Below are 22005 nucleotides of genomic sequence, written 5' to 3' on the forward strand. Positions count from 1 at the left end.
CAAAATCTGCAGATGATACAAAGCTACTCAAGATAGTTAAGTCTAAAGCAGACTGTGAAGAGTTACAAAAGGATCTCACAAAACTGGGTGACTGAGCAACAAAATGGCAGATGAAATTCGATGTTGATAAATGCGAAGTAACGCACTTTGGAAAACATAATCCCAACTATACATATAAAATGGCGTCTAAATTAGCTGTTACCACTCAAAGAAAAAGATCTTGGAGTTAATGTTGATAGTTCTCTGAAAACATCCACTCAATATGGAGTGGCAAGTCAATAAAGCTAACAGAATATTGGGAATCATTAAGAAAGGGATAATACAACAAAATATCATATTGCCCTACATAAATCCATGGTATATCCACATCTTGAATACCACCCTCTCAAAAAAAATATACTAGAATTGGAAAAAGTTCAGAATAGGACAACAAAAATGATTAGGGGGATGGAACAGCTTTCGTATGAGGAGAGATTAATAAGACTGAGACTTTTCAGCTTGGAAAAGACAACTGGGGAGGTATGATAGAGATCTATAAAATCGTGATGGATGTGGAGAAAGTAAATAAGTGTTATTTACTCATAACACAAGAACTTGGGGTCACCAAATGAGATTAATAGGCAGCAGGTTTAAAACAAACAAAAAAGTATTTCTTCACACAATGCACAGTCAACCTGTGGAACTTTTTGCCAGAGGATGTTGTGAAGGCCAAGACTATAACAGGGTTCAAAAAAGAACTAGATAAATTCATGGAGGATAGGTCCATCAATAGTTATTAGCCAGAATGGGCAGTGATTGTGTCCTTAGCTTCTGTTTGCCTGAAGCTGGGAATGATCGACAGTGGATGGATCACTTGATGATTACCTATTCTGCTCATACCCTCTGAAACACCTGGCATTGGCCACTGTCGGAAGACCGGATACTGGGCTAGATGGACCTTTGGTCTGACGCAGTATGTCTGTTCTTATGTTCTCCCTGGTCCTCTTCTTTCTCCTCGTCATCAGGGTCATGCGTTCCGTAGCTGTGGAAGGGGCACTGTTCAAGACCACAACAGCAGCAGCTACAGATAAACCAGACAGATGAATCATTCTATTTACAGTCACAACAGAAAGATATGTTTCAAAACTCCCTTCCCTTATTCCTATAAAAATTTTAATAAGACATGCTTGTTCGCACTTCAGCTTTGGCTCGACTCTTCTTAACACTGCTCTCTAGCCCCCACCATGATGAGAAGGGCCCACGAGGGGCAGGAGTCGGGGAATGGAGCAAGAGGGAAATAAGATTTGTTGTTGCATGAAAAAATGAAATATTGGCCCCTGTTGCCATGGTTACAAGTACAGGTCAATGGCACTGAGTACAGGCACTTTTTTCAAAAGGCAGTGGTGATTTTAGCTGATATGTCACTTCTGAGGATAACAAAGGGACAGAGAACACAGCTGCTGCTGGCATCCCAAAGCTGCCAGACCTGTATGCCACTAGCCTGTTTACTGTAGTGGTGTCTGCCGAAGTCATTGCGGACTTGTGTGGGTGAATGGCCTATTGCAGTAAAAGAAATAATGCTGCCATCTCTAGAAACCTTCAGGGGAGGATTGCTGCATATCTCCATGAAAGTTTCATCAGGCTCTCTCAAGAGGATACAAGGGACATTCCTGTGTATATAAACAAAATTGCTCTGTATGTCCCCCCAACCTTACCCTACTGGGACATGAAAAGCAGATAACAGTTTCAGCCCCCAACTAAAACCTCTCCAGCGCATCATCAGAGATCTACAACCTATCCTGAAAGATGATCCTTTACTCTCACAGATCTTGGGAGACAGACCTGTCCTCGCTTACAGACAACCCCCCAACCTAAAGCAAATACTCACCAGCAACCACACATCACTGAACAAAACCACTGACCCAGGAACCTATTCTTGTAATAAAGCCCGATGCCAACTCTGTCCACATATCTATTTAAGTGACATCATCATAGGATCTAATCACATCAGCCATACCATCAGGGGCTCGTTCACCTTCACATCTACCAATGTGATATATGCCATCATGTGCCAGCAATGCCCCTCTGCCATGTACATTGGCCAAACCGGACAGTCTCTACGCAAAAGAATTAATGGACACAAATCTGACATCAGGAATCATAATACTCAAAAACCAGTGGGAGAACACTTTAACCTGTCTGGTCATTCAATGTCAGACCTGCAGGTGGCTATCTTACAACAGAAAAACTTCAAAAACAGACTCCAACGAGAGACTGCTGAGCTGGAATTGATATGCAAACTAGACACAATCAACTCAGGATTGAATAAGGACTGGGAATGGCTGAGCCATTACAAACATTGAATCTATCTCCCCTTGTAAGTATTCTCACACTTCTTATCAAACTGTCTGTACTGGGCTATCTTGATTATCACTTCAAAAGTTGTTTTTTTCCTCTTACTTAATTGGCCTCTCAGAATTGGTAAGACAACTCCCACCTGTTTATGCTCTCTGTATGTGTGTATATATATCTCCTCAATATTTATTCCACTCTATATGCATCCGAAGAAGTGGGCTGTAGTCCACGAAAGCTTATGCTCTAATAAATTTGTTAGTCTCTAAGGTGCCACAAGTACTCCTGTTCTTTTTGCAGATAACACTATTTCTGTTCATTGCACCGCTACCGTTTCTTGTACAAGTAAAACAACGAAAAATTGATACCTGTGTCCTATTAACTTAAGAGTTGGGCTGGGCACCTCTTTACATTTAAACATTGTAAGGAAAAACACATGCATGCATTTACACAAGATTCCTTCCCCTTCATCGGGCTCACCCATGCATAGCTGTTGGGACTGTCTAGGCTGTGGTGGAGTCTTGAATAGGTCCTGGCTTGTGGCATAGCTAGGCACCCTCACCCCCTCACTGGGTTCCCATCCTCCTGTCCACTGCAAGGGTCTCTGTCCAGACTCCTCCTAGGTGTCCACAGTGTCTGTGGGGTGCTGCGGTGAGCCTCATGCAGCGTTTTGTAAAAGCGTCAAGTCTGTGACTCAGCACCAGATTGATTGCTAGCCTCCTTGGCTTTGTATGCCTGTCACAGTTCCTTTGTTTTCATGCTGCAGTGTTACTGATCCCTTTTGTACCCCTTCTCCTGCAACCCCTGTGCAATCTGCTTGTCGATGTCCACATTCATATGACTGGTCTGTAGGTGTGCGTACACAGCTTCTTCTCCCCACAGGCACAGGAGATCCAATATCTCCTATCTCTCTAGGCAGGAGCATTTCTAGTACATAGAGCTGATGTGGTCGGTTAGACAGCTGCACACAAGGGAGAGCTGCTAGGTGTGCTTGCCAAAGTGGGCAGTGAGGAAAAGGCATATCAGAAATACACAGGAGTTTAGACGGTGGTTTTCTGGTCTGTGACAATTCCGGGGCAGTGGAATTCACAGTTGTGACCAGTCACTGTTGCAGGGAAAAGCTTTGTTGAACAGCTGCTGGAGAACTGTTAGAGTTGACATAGGTCATGCAGTGTCTGCACTTACACTGTATTGACCTTAGTAGGTCGACTAAATGTTAATGGCGTCCCTAGCCTCTGTTTGCCAGAAAATGGGAATAGGCGACAAGGAATGGATTACTTGATGATTACCTGTTCTGTTCATTCCCTCTTGGACATCTGGCATTGGCCACTGTCGGAAGACAGGATACTGGGCTACATGGACATTTGGTCTGAGCCAGTATGGTTGTTCTTATGGCTCAAAGTCATTTTGGGGAGGTGGTTGAACTGTGTTACCATAACAGGCTGCTTATGTTTGCCAGAGACAAATTTGAGTGTAGACTCATGCATAAATACGTCAAGGCAAGGCAGATTACTTTGACCTAACTTTGTAGAATAGACCAGGCCTAAGTCACTTTTGAAAATGGGGTATAGGTGTTTCTGAAAATTATTACCCTGTGTCTAAATACATTGCACGGTTGGTTTTTTGTATGGAAAAGTAGAAGTGGCTTCACATGAAATAGCACATTGTAGAATATTATATGTAATATTCAGTATGTTCACTTTTAGACGATTAAAACTGTGGATGTCCAAAATGTATTTGTACTAACAAATAAATGTAATGAGTAAATATGTTACATGGTAGGTTGTAAATTCCATGCACACTGAGAATCTAAATAAGAATTTAAAGACACACATTAAGGGGGTACACACACTGTGGACATATGACAACTTTTCTCAGGTGGCTTCAGTCCTTTAAGAGTGAGAAATTATCACATTTTGTTTTTTAGTACAAAGTAGTTGTTCCGAAAATTGGAAATATACTGGACCTTTGCACAGCACTGTCAGCATTGTCTGGTGTTGCTGCAGATAAGGTAAGACATTGCTGAGGTAATCATTTATACATAGCCCAATGTTAAATATTTGCATTGTTTTTAAACCAATTTAAGAGAATGACTTAATTTTTGATTTCCTTTTAGATGATAGTTACTGATATATACAATCATAGGTTCCACAGAATATTTGCTATGGATGAAAATTTGAGTAGTATTATGGAACGCGATGACATCTATGTGTAAGTTCAAATATTCTCTTTTTCTTGTCAGGAAGTACTTTTATATTAAGTAGGGACGTCGATTAATTCCAGCTAACTCATGAGATTAACTCAAAAAAATTAATAATGATTAAAAAATTAATCACGATTAATCGCAGTTTTAATCGCACTGTTAAACAATAGAATTGAAATTTACTACATATTTTGAATGTTTTTCTACATTTTCAAATATATTGATTTCAATTACAACACAGAATACAAAGTGTACAGTGCTCACTGTATATTATTTTTATTACAAATATTTGCCCTGTACAAATGATAAAAGAAATAGTATTTCTGTAGAGATTGTAGTGCAATCCCTTTATTGTGAAAGTGCAATTTACAAATATAAATATTTTTTGTTACATAACTGCACTCCAAAACAAAACAACGTAAAACTTTAGAGCCTACAAGTCCACTCAGTTTTACTTTTTATTCAGCCAATCGCTAAGACAAACAAGTTTGTTTACATTTACAGGAGATAATGCTGCCCACTTCTTATTTACAATGTCAGCTGAAAGTGAGAACAAGCGTTTGTGTGGTGATTTTGTAGCCGGCAAGGTATTTACGTGCCAGATATGCTAAGCATTCATATGCCCGTTCATGCTTTGGCCACCATTCCAGAGGACATGCTTCCATGCTGATGATGCTCGTTAGAAAAAAATACATTAATTACATTTGTGACTGAACTTCTTGTGGGAGAATTGTATGTCTCCTACTCTATTTTACCTGCATTCTGCCATATATTTCATGTTGTAGCAGTCTCAGATGATGACCCAGCACATGTTCATTTTAAGAACACTTCACTGCAGATTTGACACATGTTCATTTTAAGAACACTTCACTGCAGATTTGACAAAATGCAAAGAAAATACCAATGTGAGATTTCTAAAGATAGCTACAGCACTCGACCCAAGGTTTCGAATCTGAAGTGCCTTCCAAAATCTGAGAGGGACAAGGTGTGGAGCTTGCTTTCAGAAGAGTTAAAAGAGCAACATTCATATGTCCGATATGGAAACTACAGAACCCGAACGACCAAAACAGAAAATCAACCTTTTGCTGGTAGCATCTGACTCATATGATGAAAATGAACGTGCATCGGTCCACACTGCTTTGAATTGTTATCGAGCAAAACCCATCATCAGCATGGATACGTGCTCTGGAATGGTGGCCGAAGTATGAAGGGGCATATGAATGTTTAGCATATCTGGCAGGTAAATACCTTGCAATGCCAGCTACAAAATTGCCAGGTGAATGCCTGTTCTCACTTTCAGGTGACATTGTAAACAAGAAGTGGGCAGCATTATCTCCTGCAAATGTAAACAAACTTGTTTCTCTTAGCGATTGACTGAACAAGAGGTAGGATTGAGCGGACTCATAGGCTTTAACGTTTTCCATTGTTTTATTTTTGAATGCAATTTTTTTTTACATAATTCTACATTTGCAAGTTCAACTGTCATGATAGAGATTCCACTACAGTATTTGTATTGGGTGAACTGAAAAGTACTATTTCTTTTGTTTTATACAGTGCAAATATTTGTAATAAAAATAAGTATAAAGTGAGCCTTATGCACTTTGTATTGTGTTGTAATTTAATTAGTATATTTGAAAATGTAGAAAACGTCCAAAAAGATTTAAATAAATGATATTCTATTATTATTTTAATTGTTTAATTGCATGACTAATCACGATTATTTTTTTCAATTGCTTGACAGCCCTAATATTAAGTATAAATTTGTGTGGAGTTGGGTTTAGTTTCAGGTAAATAAATTAATAGCATAGAAGAAACATGCAATAAACAGAAGTCTTGGTTTTCTGTCAGATTCTTCTAAATGACCTCTGTCTCACCTGCTTTTCTATTTTTTAAGATTTGAAATCGCTATCAACAGAACAGAGGATACAGAGCAAGTCATAATTCCTGTTTGTTTAAGGGAAAAGTATAGACACACTAGTTACAGCCACCATAGTGGTTCTTCGCTCTTTGGTCAACCTTTTCTTATAACAGTGCCTAGAAACAATACTGAAGATAAACTGTATAACCTTCTGCTGTTGAGAATGTGGTAAGAATATTACTTGAAAAAAAATTCAATGTAAATAACAGTAATAATCAGGTTCTGTAGATGATTGCTTTTTATATGCATTGTTAGGGAACTCTGATTAAATTTTCACAGGCAGTTATATTTGTTTTCTGTAAAATAAGACTATATTTTTACTCAAGTTTTTAACCTCTTGAGAGCCAAACTAGACTTGGTTTTAGTTTGATTTTTGATGGCATTTACATCATCCAAAATTGGTGTCATGTTTGAAGGAGGGTGGTTATATTTGGGAGGGAAGAGGTTTTTTTGGTTTTGGGTTTGTGAGGGGAGGGGGCATTGTTTAATCAGTCAGTTAGGGCTTGTCTACATGGGAAAGTTTCATCTGTTATACCAGAATAGCTATCCTGGTATAGCTGTCCCCGTGGAGACTCTTAGGCTAGGTCTACACTATGGGGGGGAGTCAACCTAAGATACGTAACATCAGCTACGCGAATAGCGTATCTTAGGTCGAGTTACCTGGCTGTGAGGACAGTGGTGAGTCGACCGCTGCTGCTCCCCCGTTGACTCCGCTTCCGCCTCTCGCTGCGGTGGAGTTCCGGAGTCGACGTCAGAGCGATCGGGGATCGATTTTATCATGTCTACACTAGACGCGATAAATCGATCTCCGATAGATCAATTGCTACCCGCTGATCCGGCGGGTAGTGAAGACGTGCCCTCATTCTGGAAAAGGAACCTCCACACAGGAAATTATACCGGTGGGTGGATGAGGTAATATCTTTTATTGGACCAACTTCTGTTAGTGAGAGAGACAAGTTTTTGAGCTATACAAAACTCTTCTTCAGGTATAATTATATCAGTTTAAATTCATACCTTACCTTTATACTGGTATAACTTTCTCTTGTAGACATGTCCTCATAGTACTTGTACGAGGTGTACAAAATTTTTCTATATTTTTCTATATCTGACCAGTTATATAGACAATATGATTGGGATACTAAATAAAACAGAAACTAATATAGAGCACAGGAGGTCACACACACAAAAATAACTCTATAGAAAAAGCAAGAAGAAATGTGCTTCAGAAACAGTTTGTTGCAGCAATTGATATGAGTTAACTTTATTCATTTAGTGTAACTGTGACTTATTGCAGGAATACAGTACTTTGTAAGAGCATTTACACTACCTACTGTATTTTCAGTTCACATATACTTTACAAGCAAATACACATCTTAAACAAAACCCAGTGGTATACAAATGCTCATTATTATTTTCAATTGTTTATTTTAGCCGATATGTGAAAACATGTACTGAAAGTGAAGACACTGAAGGATCCCTACACTGCTGTAAGGACCATGGTATCAATGGTAATGGCCCAAATGGAATACATGAAGAAGGATCCCCAAGTAAGGCTTGAATAGTTACATTTGTTTAATATTTTGCATTCAGTGTAAGATTCATATTTTAATGTCTTTCTGCTGCAAGTACTGTAATTCTCCCTTTTTCCTCTTTATTCTAACCACCCCCTCAAAACCATCACATTAAGTCTGTGTCGCTGCAGGCAAGCTTAAGCTAAAGGCAGTGTTAAAAACTGATGCGAAGAGTGTTCATTGCAGCAGTTCCAGTTCTCACTTAGCAAGATTTGACTCCCTGGGTGTCAGGATAACGCATTGCTACTACACCACCAGACTAGCCCCCAAATTTATGTTTTAAAATTGGCAATTTTGAGGCTTAAAAGCCTTGATATTTAAACTTCCTTTTGAGTGGTGTAGCTACTTCAGGCTTCAAATTTACTAAACTCAGCTGGACTGTTATTTTTCTTCTATTAACTTTTAAGGCAATTTGTTCAATAGACAGTAATTGCATGGAACTTAGCAGAATTAGAGTGGCAGTGACCTGTTAGCTAGGAGTTAAACTCTTAAAAATGTGGTATCAGGTTTCCTTTTGCTGGTTGGACTCTTAGCATGTTCACAGACATCTAGGCTCAAAAGAAGAAAATATTTCTTTGTCATAAATATCTAGAGAGAGTTTAGTTGAAAATTCCAGTGTATGCGCTGATAGCATGAGGAAAGTGAAAAGAGGAGTGTGTGAGAACACTGGCTGAATGGGGAAACATTAAAGTGAAATTGAAAATGGCAGCAGTACATATGTAAAGTTGTGTGTAGAGTGAGGATGGGTCCTTTCCAATTTGTAAGAAACTGTCTTCACCTCTGGTGTATGTGGAAGGAAGACCATATGAGGTACTTACCAGAAAATCAAAAAGCCACAAGTCCTGTGGAGTGTAACAAACATCTTACCATTCAGTCTAGATCTTGCTGGTTCTCCTAATTTCAATAACAATTCAAAATTTTATAGTAGGAGGAAAAATGTGGCACCTTAAAATGCTGCCTAAATGGAATGCATTGTCAGATTTGTTGAACTACGTCCTATTTCGTTAGGTGAAATGGAGACAGATGAACAAGATGACGAATCCAGCCAAGATCAGGAACTTCCTTCAGAGAATGAAAACAGCCAATCTGAAGACTCAGTTGGAGGAGACAATGATTCTGAAAATGGATTGTGTACTGAGGAAACTTGCAAAGGTCAACTACTCATGGGACACAAAAAACGATTGTTTACATTCCAGTTCAACAATTTAGGCAGTACTGATATCAACTATATCAAAGATGATACCAGACATATTAGATTTGATGATAGGCAACTTAGGCTTGATGGTAAGTCACTGGGGGATGGGTTTGGTTAAATTTGATCACAATGCTTTTTGTGTTTCTGGTACCACTTTCCTTGAACAGCTGTACCTTCTGTTGGTAGGCTACGTGTTTTTTTTTCCCAGTACATACATATATGTATCTATGTGCTCATAATCTGTCTTCAGGAAAATGTGTATCATCTCTTGTTCGAGCCAACAAACATTGTTCAGCTTGACATTGCAAGCTGTTGATTTTTAGAAATACATAACTTTCACACATTTTAATGAAACCAAATTTTGGATTTTCTTAAACTTGTATTAACAGTTATTTTAGTTTATTTTGATTAGTAATCGGTACAAATTAAACATACACTTTCAGATAATGTATTTTTGAGGGAAACATGTGTTTTCCTTCTTAGAAAGATCCTTTCTTGCTTTGGATTGGGATCCTGAAATGAAAAAAAGATACTTTGATGATAATGCAGCAGAGGTAAGCCATTTATTTTGCACTCCTTTTTCAGCAATTACTAAACTTTTATCATACAGATATATGGTTTAATGCACTATTTATGTTAAGTGTAGATTTCTAGAAATATTTCAAAGAAAGAGTAGAGAGAGAGAGTGCATTTTGTAATAAACTAAATATTTTACCATAAAAGAAACCTAAAGAAAAAAACAACCTTATATCTATCAATTTCGGTGATCTGAGGCTTACTAATTTTGAAAAATAAATCTAAAAGTTGTGAAATTTAATTACATTTGAACACATTCTGAGTAGTTTTCCATATTTAGGTGCTTGTAGGTACTGCTCATAGTAAGACGATATCACTAAAATGAGTTTTGTTTCATTTGTTCTCTTAACTCAAGAAATACTTCTCTTTAGGATTTTGAAAAACATGAAAGTGTGGAATATAAACCTCCAAAAAAGCCCTTTGTGAAATTAAAAGATTGCATTGAACTATTTACAACAAAGGAGAAACTAGGTGCTGAAGATCCATGGTAAGAGCAAAAATGAAACTTGATGTGCTGAACTAGTTCTGTAGACAGTGTGTTTCAAACTGTGGTCCATGGAGCACTTGCTGGTGAGCTGCAGATTGGTCATGTGGTTCTTGCAGTCCTTGTTTCCATCTAAACTGCATGAAAACACAGCTAAAGATGCATTAAATATTTTCTTTACTATGTAAGCAATTGCTGTAACTGCTACTGGTATGTTATATGATTGCATATGGGAAGGGATACAGTCCATGCAAGCATGAATAGGAGGGGGGCTGGTCTGCATTACAAAACAATTTGAGAACCACTTCGGTACAGATTTGTAGTGAAGTGATTAGAATGAGAATGGTTCTAGCTGAGATTGAAAAGTTTGTCATCTATTAAATCTTTTCTACACAAACACTTACTGTGTGTTTATATTTATATATGAAAAGCTTTGTTCATGAAAAATTTCATTAGCGTGAGAGATTCTACTTGTTCTAGTGATGTCTCTGCAACTGGTAGAATATTTCAGACCAGTTGGACTTTTTAAATGTGCCAGCTATGTAGTATTGTTGAATTTTCAAACCAACATATATATTATAAACTGCTGTTCTTCTATAAGGGGACATCTGAATATTCTCAATTGTGAGATGTTCCCTCAGTACCAATGAGCTTTGGGGATGTTTTAGAAAGCGGTGCGCATTGGAACCTCATGGGAGCTCTTCACAGCACCAGATGTTCAAGAGGCTCTGCAGGTGGCCACCTAATTCCTTCCTTCCTTCCTTTCTGCAGCTAGCTTCACTCTGTAACCAGAGAACCTTCCTTATTTTTTTTTAACCTAAAATCTCCTGTTAGCTTGTTGTTGTAGTTTGGATTGTGTTCAGGTATAGTTTCTAGATCACTGTGCAGTTTGAATCCCAGGCAGACTCTGTTCCAGGGCATCCTGTCCAATTCAGAAGACGCAGACAAGAGAGGGGAAAAAAACATTTTTAAGCAGATTATTTGACACCCCTCCACCTTCCTGGAATCAAATATACGTAATTGCTGCCTGACCTGCCGCACGTAAGGCTATTTTCCAGTTTGTTGCTCAGCATGGAAGGCCTTTACAGCTCAAACTAAGGAGGACAGGCACTCTCTATTTTAGGACTTCCTCACAGTGGCGGCCTTACACATCAGACCCTGGAATCTGTCCTTTGGTCGGGACTTGTCCTGGACCCGTGCAGGGACAAGAATAGATTTTCAGTGGATTTGAAGCAGTCCGAAATGAGGGGAAAGAAGCTTTTGGTGCTGTGGTTTAAAGTTGAAAGAAATCTGAGTCCAGTTTCAGACCTGCTCTGACAACAAGGAGTCAGGGCTGCATTATCTGAATCTAAGTGCTGGGAAAGTCTTGATTGATCTTCTAGTGTTTTGTTTGTGCTTCCACATAAACACAAACTGGCCAGTGATGTCAGGGCAGGTCTCATGAAGTACTGGTACATGAATCTCCTGGATTAATCATCAGATATCCTTAGCCAAGACCATCCCATTTTGGAGTCACTTAATCTTGCATCTTAGGTCATGGGACACTGACCTCTGCAAGGGTTCAGAGTATCTTGTAGCAGTCGAGGAAAAAAATCACATTGAAATGTTACACCTAGAAATGGAAAAGGTTTTCGCTGTGGCAGCAGATTAGAACCCGTCTCCATGCTGTGGTCTACTTAATGTATTATGAACTGTTTAATATAACTGAAGTTTCTTTGCCTCTTCATCTAATCAAAAGTGATTTGTCTACCATCTCAACATACCACATTCCCACTGACTATTGTAAAGTCTTCAAATATCCCATCACATGGAGAACATGTCCTGATGGGAGATGTCAATTTAATGCTTGATATAGTTAATGACTGTGCCCTTTGAAACTTTGGGAGAGTCCACTTTATTCCATTAGTCACTAACGACAGCTTTCTTAATCAAAATTAGAACTTCAAGAAAGGTGAGTGACTTGTAGGCTTTGATGGCTGATCCTCCCTTTGCCATATTCCAGAGGCACAAAGTTGTCATAATCATTCGTGTTCATCCAAGATACTTATCTTAAAAAAAAAAAAAAAAAAAAAAAAAAGAAAGGTGACAGGTTCCATCTAAACCAGACCATGTAATATCCTGGATTTCTTTCCAAAATTTCATTCTCAACAGGGAAAGGTAGATGCCCACACCCTTAATGTTAGAATCATAGAATATCAGGGTTGGAAGGGACCTCAGGAGGTCATCTAGTCCAACCCCCTGCTCAAAGCAGGACCAATCCCCAACTAAATCATCCCAGCCAGGGCTTTGTCAAGCCGGGCCTTAAAAACCTCTAAGGAAGGAGATTCCATCACCTCCCTAGGTAACCCATTCCAGTGCTTCACCACCCTCTTAGTGAAATAATTTTTCCTAATATCCATTAAGAGAGCTTGGAGGTTTTTAATTAGATAAAATTAAAGTTACCTGCACTTTTTTTTTTTGTATCTTTTGGAAAGCAGTGTAAGAAGAATGTCATTTCCACTTAGAGCCTATCAAAATGCACGTATGCTGATTGTGGGTTTTTTCCTCTTTCCCTCTTTTGGCTGGGAAGTTGGTGCACTTATTTTTGTTTAAGCTAGATTGTGTTTTTAATGTATATCAAAGGCACCCAGAGCGTTTTTTAAACATTTCATAGAAATCTAAATTAAAAATAAAATTGCCCTTTGGCTTTGATGTCAGCACCTGGTAATCTTGGAGCTCAGGCTTGTAGGGCTAAAGCAACATCATTGACCTGCCTCAGCAAGGATTCCATTATAGAAATATTCAAGACTATTCTACCTGGAGTTTTTTTCATGCAGCACCATTCTCTTAACTTGTCATCTTGATATGATGTTTGCTTTGGGAGGGCAGTTCTGCAGTCCTTTCTAATTAGAACTCAGCCTGCCTTCCTAGAAGTTGTGCTGTTACTTATATTCGCCCAAGTGGAAATATGCAGAAGCCGCTTCAAAGAAAAGATTATTTTTCATGATTCTTACCTGCCCACCTTCCCTACTTCCTTGGAATTGTATTCTCTCAAAGATTCAGGAGGAGGAACCAAGGCAGCTAGGGATTGCACAGACTCTTATCTCTGTTACAAATGTTCACTGCTGTTAGTGGGAACTTTTGTGGTTGCAGTGGTCACTGCATTTCTCGAATGCTCGAAGTTCAATGGCAGTGGGGTGGGAGCATATCCCACATGTGTGGATGTGAGAAGTGACACTTGAAGAACCACAGTTACTGGTAAGAAACCTTTTTCTTTCCAGATGCTCATAACTTGCTGAAATATTCCATATTCCTTCAGCGTCTTTTGAGTTCAGAAGGTTAAATTCAGTTTTTCTGCTTTAAAAAAAAATCTATAAAGACTAGCACTGAGACATATTATATAGTATCTTTGCAATTTGACTTTTTTCCTTTACGTTTATATTTCAAATATTTAAAATAAGTCTTGATCCCTGGAAGGGGCTGAGCACCCACAGCTCACATTAATTTCAAGAGAGCTATCTTTCAGGTTCAGGCCATTAAACAGTGCACTGAAGGTAAATGTTTGGTTTTATGTGTGTAAGCCTTTACACATTCAGCTCCCAACCTGGTATATCTTTCTTGTTGGTGAAACACTTTAGTGCCTGCACTCTTTATGAATGCTAAAGTGACTGTCTTTCTTTTAGGTATTGTCCAAACTGTAAAGAACATCAGCAAGCAACCAAAAAGTTAGATTTGTGGTCACTGCCCCCAGTACTGGTAGTACATCTAAAGCGCTTTTCTTACAGTAGATATATGAGGGACAAGCTGGATACACTGGTTGATTTTCCAATAAAGTAAGAAAAACTTTTGAATTGAAATATTTAAATGTTAGCTTTCACATTTGTAACCTGCCTAACGTTTTGAGATTAAATTAAATTCATCTTTTAATTAACATTTATATTCAATGGGTCCATGCTTAATTTGCAAAATATATTAGTTTAAATTTACCGATCAAGTCAGCACTAATGTGGAAAAAGCAATACTCTTGAGCAGAAGATGTAGAAAATGGAGGCTGTGGGATGGAGGACTGACTAACACGAAACAAGTAAAATATTCAGATAGGTGTGAAAAATAATTCACTGAGTGGCATTGGCAAAGGACTCTGGAAGGAGATATTTGACTTTGACAGCTACAGGTTAATATATGTTAAGATACCGTATAGAGGCAGTTGAACAAAGTGGAAGCCAGGATAAGTGTTTGTTTGAAGCTAACTTATGTTTAAATTCTTTTTATGTAAATTTGAGAATCGAGAAGGGTGTGTATGTACAACCTCTGATCCCATACCTGTTGTGTTAGATCAGAAGAGAGAATGTGTGCACTCCCAACATTTCCAGTGTTGTGTCAGTTGTGTTTTCCTATATATGAGGCTTTGTGCCACTGTTTGGCTCCAGTAGGATATGTTTTAAAATAAAAGGGCCCGAAGACAACACTCAAATGTTAAGCAACAGTTGTAAAAAAAAAAACATTAACATAATGTGAGCTTTTCTTTAAACAGTGACTTGGATATGTCAGAGTTCCTTATTAATCCAAATGCAGGGCCTTGCCGCTATAATTTGATTGCTGTGTCCAACCACTATGGAGGAATGGGAGGAGGGCATTGTAAGTTAATTTTGAACACCATTATTTTACATATTAACTTTCTGTTCTGTTTTATTTTGACTGTTTATTAGCACTAAAACTGACTCTTACTAATCAGCTGCATTTTTAAAAAATGGCCAAAGGGCAAAAAAAAAAAAAAAAAATTAAAAAAAATACCCATGTCATTTAATTCTGTTACTTGAAAAGTATACAGTAGTTGAATACAAATATCTATTTGAGATGAGCTTTCAAGAATAATGTTAAGTTCTTTTGTACTTTGTTTTGGCTGAGTCTGTCATGGAAGGGACATATTTATTCTCCAAAAAGTACTACAATGCTGTAATATCAACTCACTTTGCCTTCCTGGTCTGAGATTTTATATGCAGTTATGCCTCTCATTCAAAGGGAGGAGAGGAATGAAGAGTTGGGTAAAAGCCACTAAGAACCTTTATTCTGGCTGACTGCCCTTTCCTTTAACACTCTTTTAAAAAGGTGAAAGCTAAATTGGCATATGCTTTTCTTGCTGTTAATGGAGTGAAAAAATACCTAAACCTGGAATACTTGGGTTAACATAATGAAAAAGAAAAAGGCTGGTTGGAAGTATGAATCTTATAGCTATGATACGGCTACTGTTAATAAGTTTATACCATATTAGCTATAATGAGATTCAAAAGTCATATGTTTGATGAGGACCAGCTTGAATTCTTTATAGATTTATTTTGCTCAGTTGCCAGAGTTCTTAGTTAACATGCTTCTTTTGGATCCTAGATACTGCTTTTGCAAAAAATAAAGATGATGGAAAATGGTACTACTTTGATGACAGTAGTGTATCAACTGCATCTGAGGACCAAATAGTGGCAAGTATCCTTGTTTTTCTGAAATCACAGCTACTGTTTCTTATCTGGGAGGAAAAAAGCATAAATCTTCAAAACCTGAAAACTAATTTGTAGTTAATAGTTTGTTAACTTTGGCAGCCTTTTGATTTGTTTAAGGGACAGTGCAAACACACAACAGTTTCTGTTTACATTCCAAAAACCAGCAGATTTCAGCAGAAGTTTGAGGACTGTTTGCATGTTTATTATACTTTAAGCGTAGCAACAGCTATCTGCCTATCTTAAGGTAATGGTTCAAACTCTTGCTCAGCAAACTTTGCCCTGTTTATTAAATTCTACTTTAAAAAAAACAAACAAACTAGCAAGCTCACCCCTCTTGTGAGAAAGCAATTGCAAAGAAGGGAAAAAGGACATGTGGCTAATATAAATTAACGCGGGGGTGGGAGGAAACACCATTGAAACCTTAAAGGGATTTTGAAAAATGTTCAGATATTCTGTTGCATTCATGCTGGGGCTGTCAATTAATCTCAGTTAACGCATGCAATTAATTTTTTTGATTTTTAATCACGCTGCTAAACAATAGAATACTAATGGAAATTTAGAAAAACCTCCAAAAATATTTTATACATTTTCAAATATATTGATTTCAATTACAACACAGAATATAAAGTGTACAGTGCTCACTTTATATTACATTTCATTACAAATATTTGCACTGTAAAAATGATAAACTAAAGAAATAGTATTTTGCAATTCACCTCATACAAGTACTGTAGTGCAATCTCTTGTTGTGAAAGTGCAACTTATAAACGTTGGGTTTTTTTGTTACATAACTGCACTGAAAACAAAACAATGTAAAACTTTAGTGCAGCGGTTCTCAAACTGTGGCTCGGGACCCCAAAGTGGGTTGGGACCCCATTTTAATGGGGTGACCAAGGCTGGCTTAGATTTTCTGGGGCCCAGTGCGGAAGCCAAAGCCTGGGGCCAAGCTGAAGCCCAATACCCACTGCCTGGACTAAAGCCCAATGCCTGGGGCTGAAGCCCTTGTACTCAGGCTTCAGTCCCACTCCTGGGGTCATGTAGTAATTTTTGTGGTTAGAAGAGGGTCACGGTGCAATGAAGTTTGAGAACCCCTGCTGTAGAGCTTACAAGTCCCCTCAGTCCTACTTCTTGTTCATCCAGTCGCTAAGAGAAACTAGTTTGTTTACATTTGCAGGAGATAATGCTGCCCGCCTCTTGTTTACAGTGTCACCTGAAAGTGAGAACAGGTGTTCCCATGGCACTTTTGTAGACGGCATTGCAAGATATTTACGTTCCAGATATGCTGAACATTTGTATGCCTCTTCATGCTTCGTTCCAGAGGACATGTTTCCATGCTGATGATGCTCATTAAAAGATAATGTGTTAATTACATTTGTGACTGAACTCCTTGGGGGAGAATTGTATGTCTCCTGCTCTGTTTTACCCGCATTCTGCCATATATTTCATGTTATAGCAGTCTCAGATGATGACTGAGCATGTTGTTCGTTTTAAGAACACTTTCACTGCAGATTTGACAAAACGCAAAGAAGGTACCAATGTGAGATTTCTAAAAATAGCTACAGCACTCGGTCCAAGGTTTAAGAATCTGAAGTGCCTTCCAAAATCTGAGGGATTTCAGAAGTCTTAAAAGAGCAACACTCTGCAGAAACTACAGAACCCTAACCACCAAAAAAGAAACAGCTGATTCGCGCGCCGCGGCCGCTCGGGATCTCCCCCTCCCTCCCGGGTTTGAGAGCCTGGGAGGGAGGGGGAGCAGTGGCGCGCGAATCAGCTGTTTCGCGTGCCGCGGCCACTCGGCATCTCCCCCTCCCTCCCATGTTTGAAAGCCTGGGAGGGAGGGGGAGACCCCGAGTGGCCGAGGCGCATGCGCTGCTTCTCCCTCTCCCTCCCTCCCTCCTAGGCTTGAGAGCCTGCGGGGGAGGAGGCAGGGCTGGGGATTTGGGGAAGGGGCAGAGTTGAGGCGGGGCCGGGGGTGGGGTAAGAAAAATAGGGGGGGTTGAGGGGGGCGGACCAAAATTGTTTTTGCTTGGGGCGGCAAAAATCCTAGAACTGGCCCTGTCAAGCAGAACCCATCATCAGCTTGGACACATATCTTCTGTAATGGTGGTTGAAACATAAAGAGACATACAAATCTTTCGCGAATCTGGAATGTAAATATCTTGCGATGCTGGCTACAACAGTGCCATGCAAACTCCTGTTCTCACTTTCAGGTGACATTGTAAACAAGAAGCAGGCAGCAGTATCTCCTGCACATGTAAACAAACTTATCTGAGCGATTGGCTGAACAAGTAGGACTGAGTGGACTTGTAGGCTCTAAAGTTTGACATTGTTTTATTTTTGAATGCAGTTATTTTTTGCGCATAATTATACATTTGTAAATTCAACTTTCATGATGGAGATTGCACTACAGTACTTGTATTAAGTGAATTGAAAAATACTATTTATTTTTACAGTGCAAATATTTATAATAAAAAATAAATACAAAGTGAGCACTGTACACTTTGCATTCTGAGTTGAAATTGAAATCAATATATTTAAATATGTGGAAAACATCCAAAAATATTTTAAATAAATGGTATTCTATTGTTTAACAGCACAATTAATCATGATTAAGTTTTTTGAATTGCTTGACTGCCCTAATTTATAAATTCTATACATTTACTGTACTTCAAAAACTTTTTCCATTAACATGCAGTGTTTTTGTTTCACTAGGATTGTTTTCTTTATCCCATTTAGACCTACAAGTGTAGAGATAATGTTGAACTTACGACACCAGACATTTTCCTATCAACAGACTGTGATATCAAATACATGATTATTTACTATAGCATCCATGTGGAAAGAGCCACTCTGAGAAAGAGAGCCCTTATTAAAGTGCACACATTCATTACTAGACAACAGAGCTAAACAATACTTGCCAAATGTATTTGTCTGATTTCTTCAAGTTGTTTTTCAGTGTGACTGATGCCATTAAACTAAGGGTGTCAGTTTTGACAACACTGAACATTTCTTAAAATAATCTGACAATAATATGGTAAAATCCCTGGAGTTGCCATGAATTGGATTACACATTTCCTCTGGTGCTTTCTCCATAGATAGGTTTCTTGAGTTCCATTAATCTTGTCCTTGTTTATTTGAGTCATAGCAATTAGGATTTAGTGCTAGAAATTTCAATGGTCTATCCGTGCAACTCATCATATATATATTATATAATATTGTGTCCTCCCACTGCTAAATTCTAGGTTCCTTATGCAAACGTTGAAGGTGTTCAAAATTGGCAATGTTAAGTGACTTATGTGCTAAATTTTCTTAGTTAAAATCCCATTACTTCTTGACCAAAACAACACAGGATGGGAGAGAATCGACACTCATGTGTGCAGAGGGGTCATTTTAATGTGTTAAAGAGCTTATTTGCGCATGCCATTCATTTCTGTCTTGCTTGATAATTCTTCATTTGTTGTACTTGATTTAATGTAGCCAGGGGGTGGGGGAACTTTGATTCTTTGTTGTTGTATACTCTCTAGGTGGGTAATCTGTCACTCTTACAGTAGTTTGTAAGAGCAAACTTCAGTGATATAGGGCATATGTTTATACTGATAAATATGGCTTCTTTGTGGGGGAGGAATTTAAGTTAACTATAAACTTATTCAAATTTCCTCCCCTACCCACTCAAAAAAAAATGTACTGAGCTGTGAATTAATCTTGTTTCCTAGAAAATACAACACTCCCAACATAAAACCATTACACACTCATAATAAAGGTAGCACTCAATGTTAGAGACACAAGGTGGGTGAGGTAATATCTTTTATTGAACCAACTTCTGCTGGTGAGAGACACAAGCTTTCAGGGTTACACAGAGCTCCTCTTCAGGTCTGGGAAACTAACTCAGGCCAGGTCTACACTGCAGACCTATATCAGTATAACTACATTGCTCAGGGGTGTGAAAAATCCACACCCCATGTGACATAGTTATTATGACCTAACCCCTGTGGAGACAACGCTATGTTGATGGGAGAGCTTCTCTCAAAAAGCAAAAGATTTGCCTTTGATGATCATTAAGGTAGTAACAGTTTGTTTTTTCTTGTTTGACAGTCCAAAGCAGCATATGTGCTCTTCTACCAGAGACAGGACACTATCAGTGGAACTGGGTTTTTCCCTCTTGACCGGGAAACTAAACAAGGTGCTTCAGCTGCCACAGGCGTCCCATTAGAGAGTGATGAAGACAGCAATGAAAATGAGAATGATATAGAAAATGAAAATTGTATGCACACTAACTAATAGAGGACCTAGAAGCCATAAAAAGAAAGACTTTCTCATTGGAGATATCTATTGAAAGAATGAAATTGCCCACCAAATTAAAAATAAAATCTGAGATGGGGAATTTCAGATAACAGAATGTAAATCCTTTATTGCATTTTAATATGTGCAGTACTTGAAGTGAAACACAATGAAAACTTAAACAGAAATTGTCTCTAATACATTTACAGACTTGTATTCACAAGCTATCTACAGGATATCACAAATAAACCCCTTTTAAGTTTTCTGCTGCTGTTTTGATGAATTATGTTTTCTTCATTTGGGATGTGAGTTAATAACTAAAATGTTAAATTTGTGGACTTTGGTCATTTATTTTCTTAGTATTACAAGAATACTACGGTGGAGAGCCTAGTTTTTGGATGATTTTATTCATGTATATTAGGCTGTCACATGTACTACTATTATTTAGCTAGTACATGTGGCATAAATATGAGAAGTAGTATTCCTGAAACACCAAATTTTCAAGTTTCTCCCTAGAAATTAATGTTGACCAATTTTAAACTCAATCATGATAGAAGAAAATATCTTGAAAAGGTGTTTTAACCTTTTGTGGTATAATTAAACATCCAGATTATTATGTTCATCTTATTGCTGCTGTGGAACAGGTTCTGGATTTCATGCTGAATTAACAAACTTTTTCAATTAAATGTAAGTATCCCTTGTTGCTTGTTGGATCTATTCTGTTGACATTATAATTCCTGTTATCTTGCTTATAAGCCATGCATAACTTTAATCTGGTGTCTCTCCAAAATTTAAAATTGTGCTGTAAGTCTCCCCTGGCCCTCCCATGTGGGTAGTTTGGCAGCTTTCAAACTACTTTGTTATAGGGACAGATTTAATAGTATTCTGTATCCATAGTAATGACTGTGTGTCAGGCTTAGATAAAAGAATTTTTTCCACATAACTTGCCTTTAAATTGTTAATGAACAATTGGTTTTAAAGGTAGGTCTGTTAATTTTCTGTGTGTGTTCCTGATGGAAGCACCATAGCCTTACAGCTTATCTCAAAAGGTAACTTATTAAAGGAGAATTGGCATTTGCATGTTCAAGAGTCAGAACCTATACAGTATATAAAGCATACAAACCTTGAATTGGATTTTAGTTAACCATGTTCAAGAGTCCAGGATGCCAAAAATAAGTGTGACAATTTGAAACATTTTTAATTTGCTGCTTTCCCTTTGATCTAGTTGGACGAATGTATTGTTGATTTGTATACAATACTGCCTTTGATAGGAGCTCTTAAGTGTGGGGGCACACTTCACATATCTACTACCTGAAGAATTGCTTTGTGTCCCACTGTTATGAAAAGCAAAAAGTATGATGTTCTTCACTTGAACTAATCAAATACAATAGGTTATAAATTGTGTATTGTAAATAAAAGTTCACTCTGTGAGTGCACATTTTGGTAAATTATTTATTTATGTTAGCATTAAAAAGTTTAAAAAATTGCATTTGACCAGGATATAAATGAGGTATGTTGGACATGGCTTTGCATTATACCTTGATATTAAAGCTGGTGTTTCATCCTGGTATTTTAAAGCTGCTTTCTGAGTTTTTTTTTTAATGTAAACTAACCTCCTGCATGACAGAGGTTAAAATTTTGTCTGCACTTGAGTTCACTTGGGTTTACATTTGAAATGCGCATGTTTATTTAATACAGATTTCAATAAAGCTATTCAAGGCCTTATTTAGTCTTTCAATTTCTTACTAAAATAAATCTTGCCAAAAGGTTTTGCTTAATGGGTAGATGACCAAATGCTACCAGAACCTACATAATCTTTGGTTACAACATGGTCATTAATGGCTAATCACAATAAGATGCGTGGTATTTCCAGACAACAGGTGGAACATGTGAAATGACTTGTTTTTTTCTGCCATATGTCTAGTTCCAAGAGGCCCAAAAGGCAGTAAAATAAATTCTTAAAGTTAATATGTCACAC

At 38.0% G+C, this 22005-nt stretch overlaps 1 protein-coding gene across 8 annotated transcripts in view; it reads left to right on the forward strand.

The window, feature by feature from the left end:
- Positions 1 to 21752, forward strand: part of USP15 (ubiquitin specific peptidase 15) — a 139791-nt gene extending 118039 nt beyond the window's left edge. For 7 of the 8 annotated variants that reach the window (XM_034770281.1, XM_034770288.1, XM_034770297.1 and 4 more), the window contains 11 exons: positions 4259 to 4342; positions 4448 to 4542; positions 6429 to 6620; positions 7884 to 7999; positions 9032 to 9307; positions 9702 to 9772; positions 10166 to 10281; positions 13941 to 14090; positions 14792 to 14895; positions 15643 to 15731; positions 19842 to 21752. In XM_034770281.1, coding sequence (XP_034626172.1) covers positions 4259 to 4342; positions 4448 to 4542; positions 6429 to 6620; positions 7884 to 7999; positions 9032 to 9307; positions 9702 to 9772; positions 10166 to 10281; positions 13941 to 14090; positions 14792 to 14895; positions 15643 to 15731; positions 19842 to 20027 — 1479 coding nt within the window. In that variant the 3' untranslated portion in view covers positions 20028 to 21752. Of the gene's footprint in view, positions 1 to 4258; positions 4343 to 4447; positions 4543 to 6428; positions 6621 to 7883; positions 8000 to 9031; positions 9308 to 9701; positions 9773 to 10149; positions 10285 to 13940; positions 14091 to 14791; positions 14896 to 15642; positions 15732 to 19841 lie in introns of those variants that run through there. The other variant, XM_034770304.1, reaches the window with a different exon arrangement.
- The last annotated feature ends 253 nt before the right edge of the window (positions 21753 to 22005 follow it).

Source organism: Trachemys scripta, chromosome 1 (assembly GCF_013100865.1).
Source record: "Trachemys scripta elegans isolate TJP31775 chromosome 1, CAS_Tse_1.0, whole genome shotgun sequence".
NCBI lineage: Eukaryota > Metazoa > Chordata > Testudines > Emydidae > Trachemys > Trachemys scripta.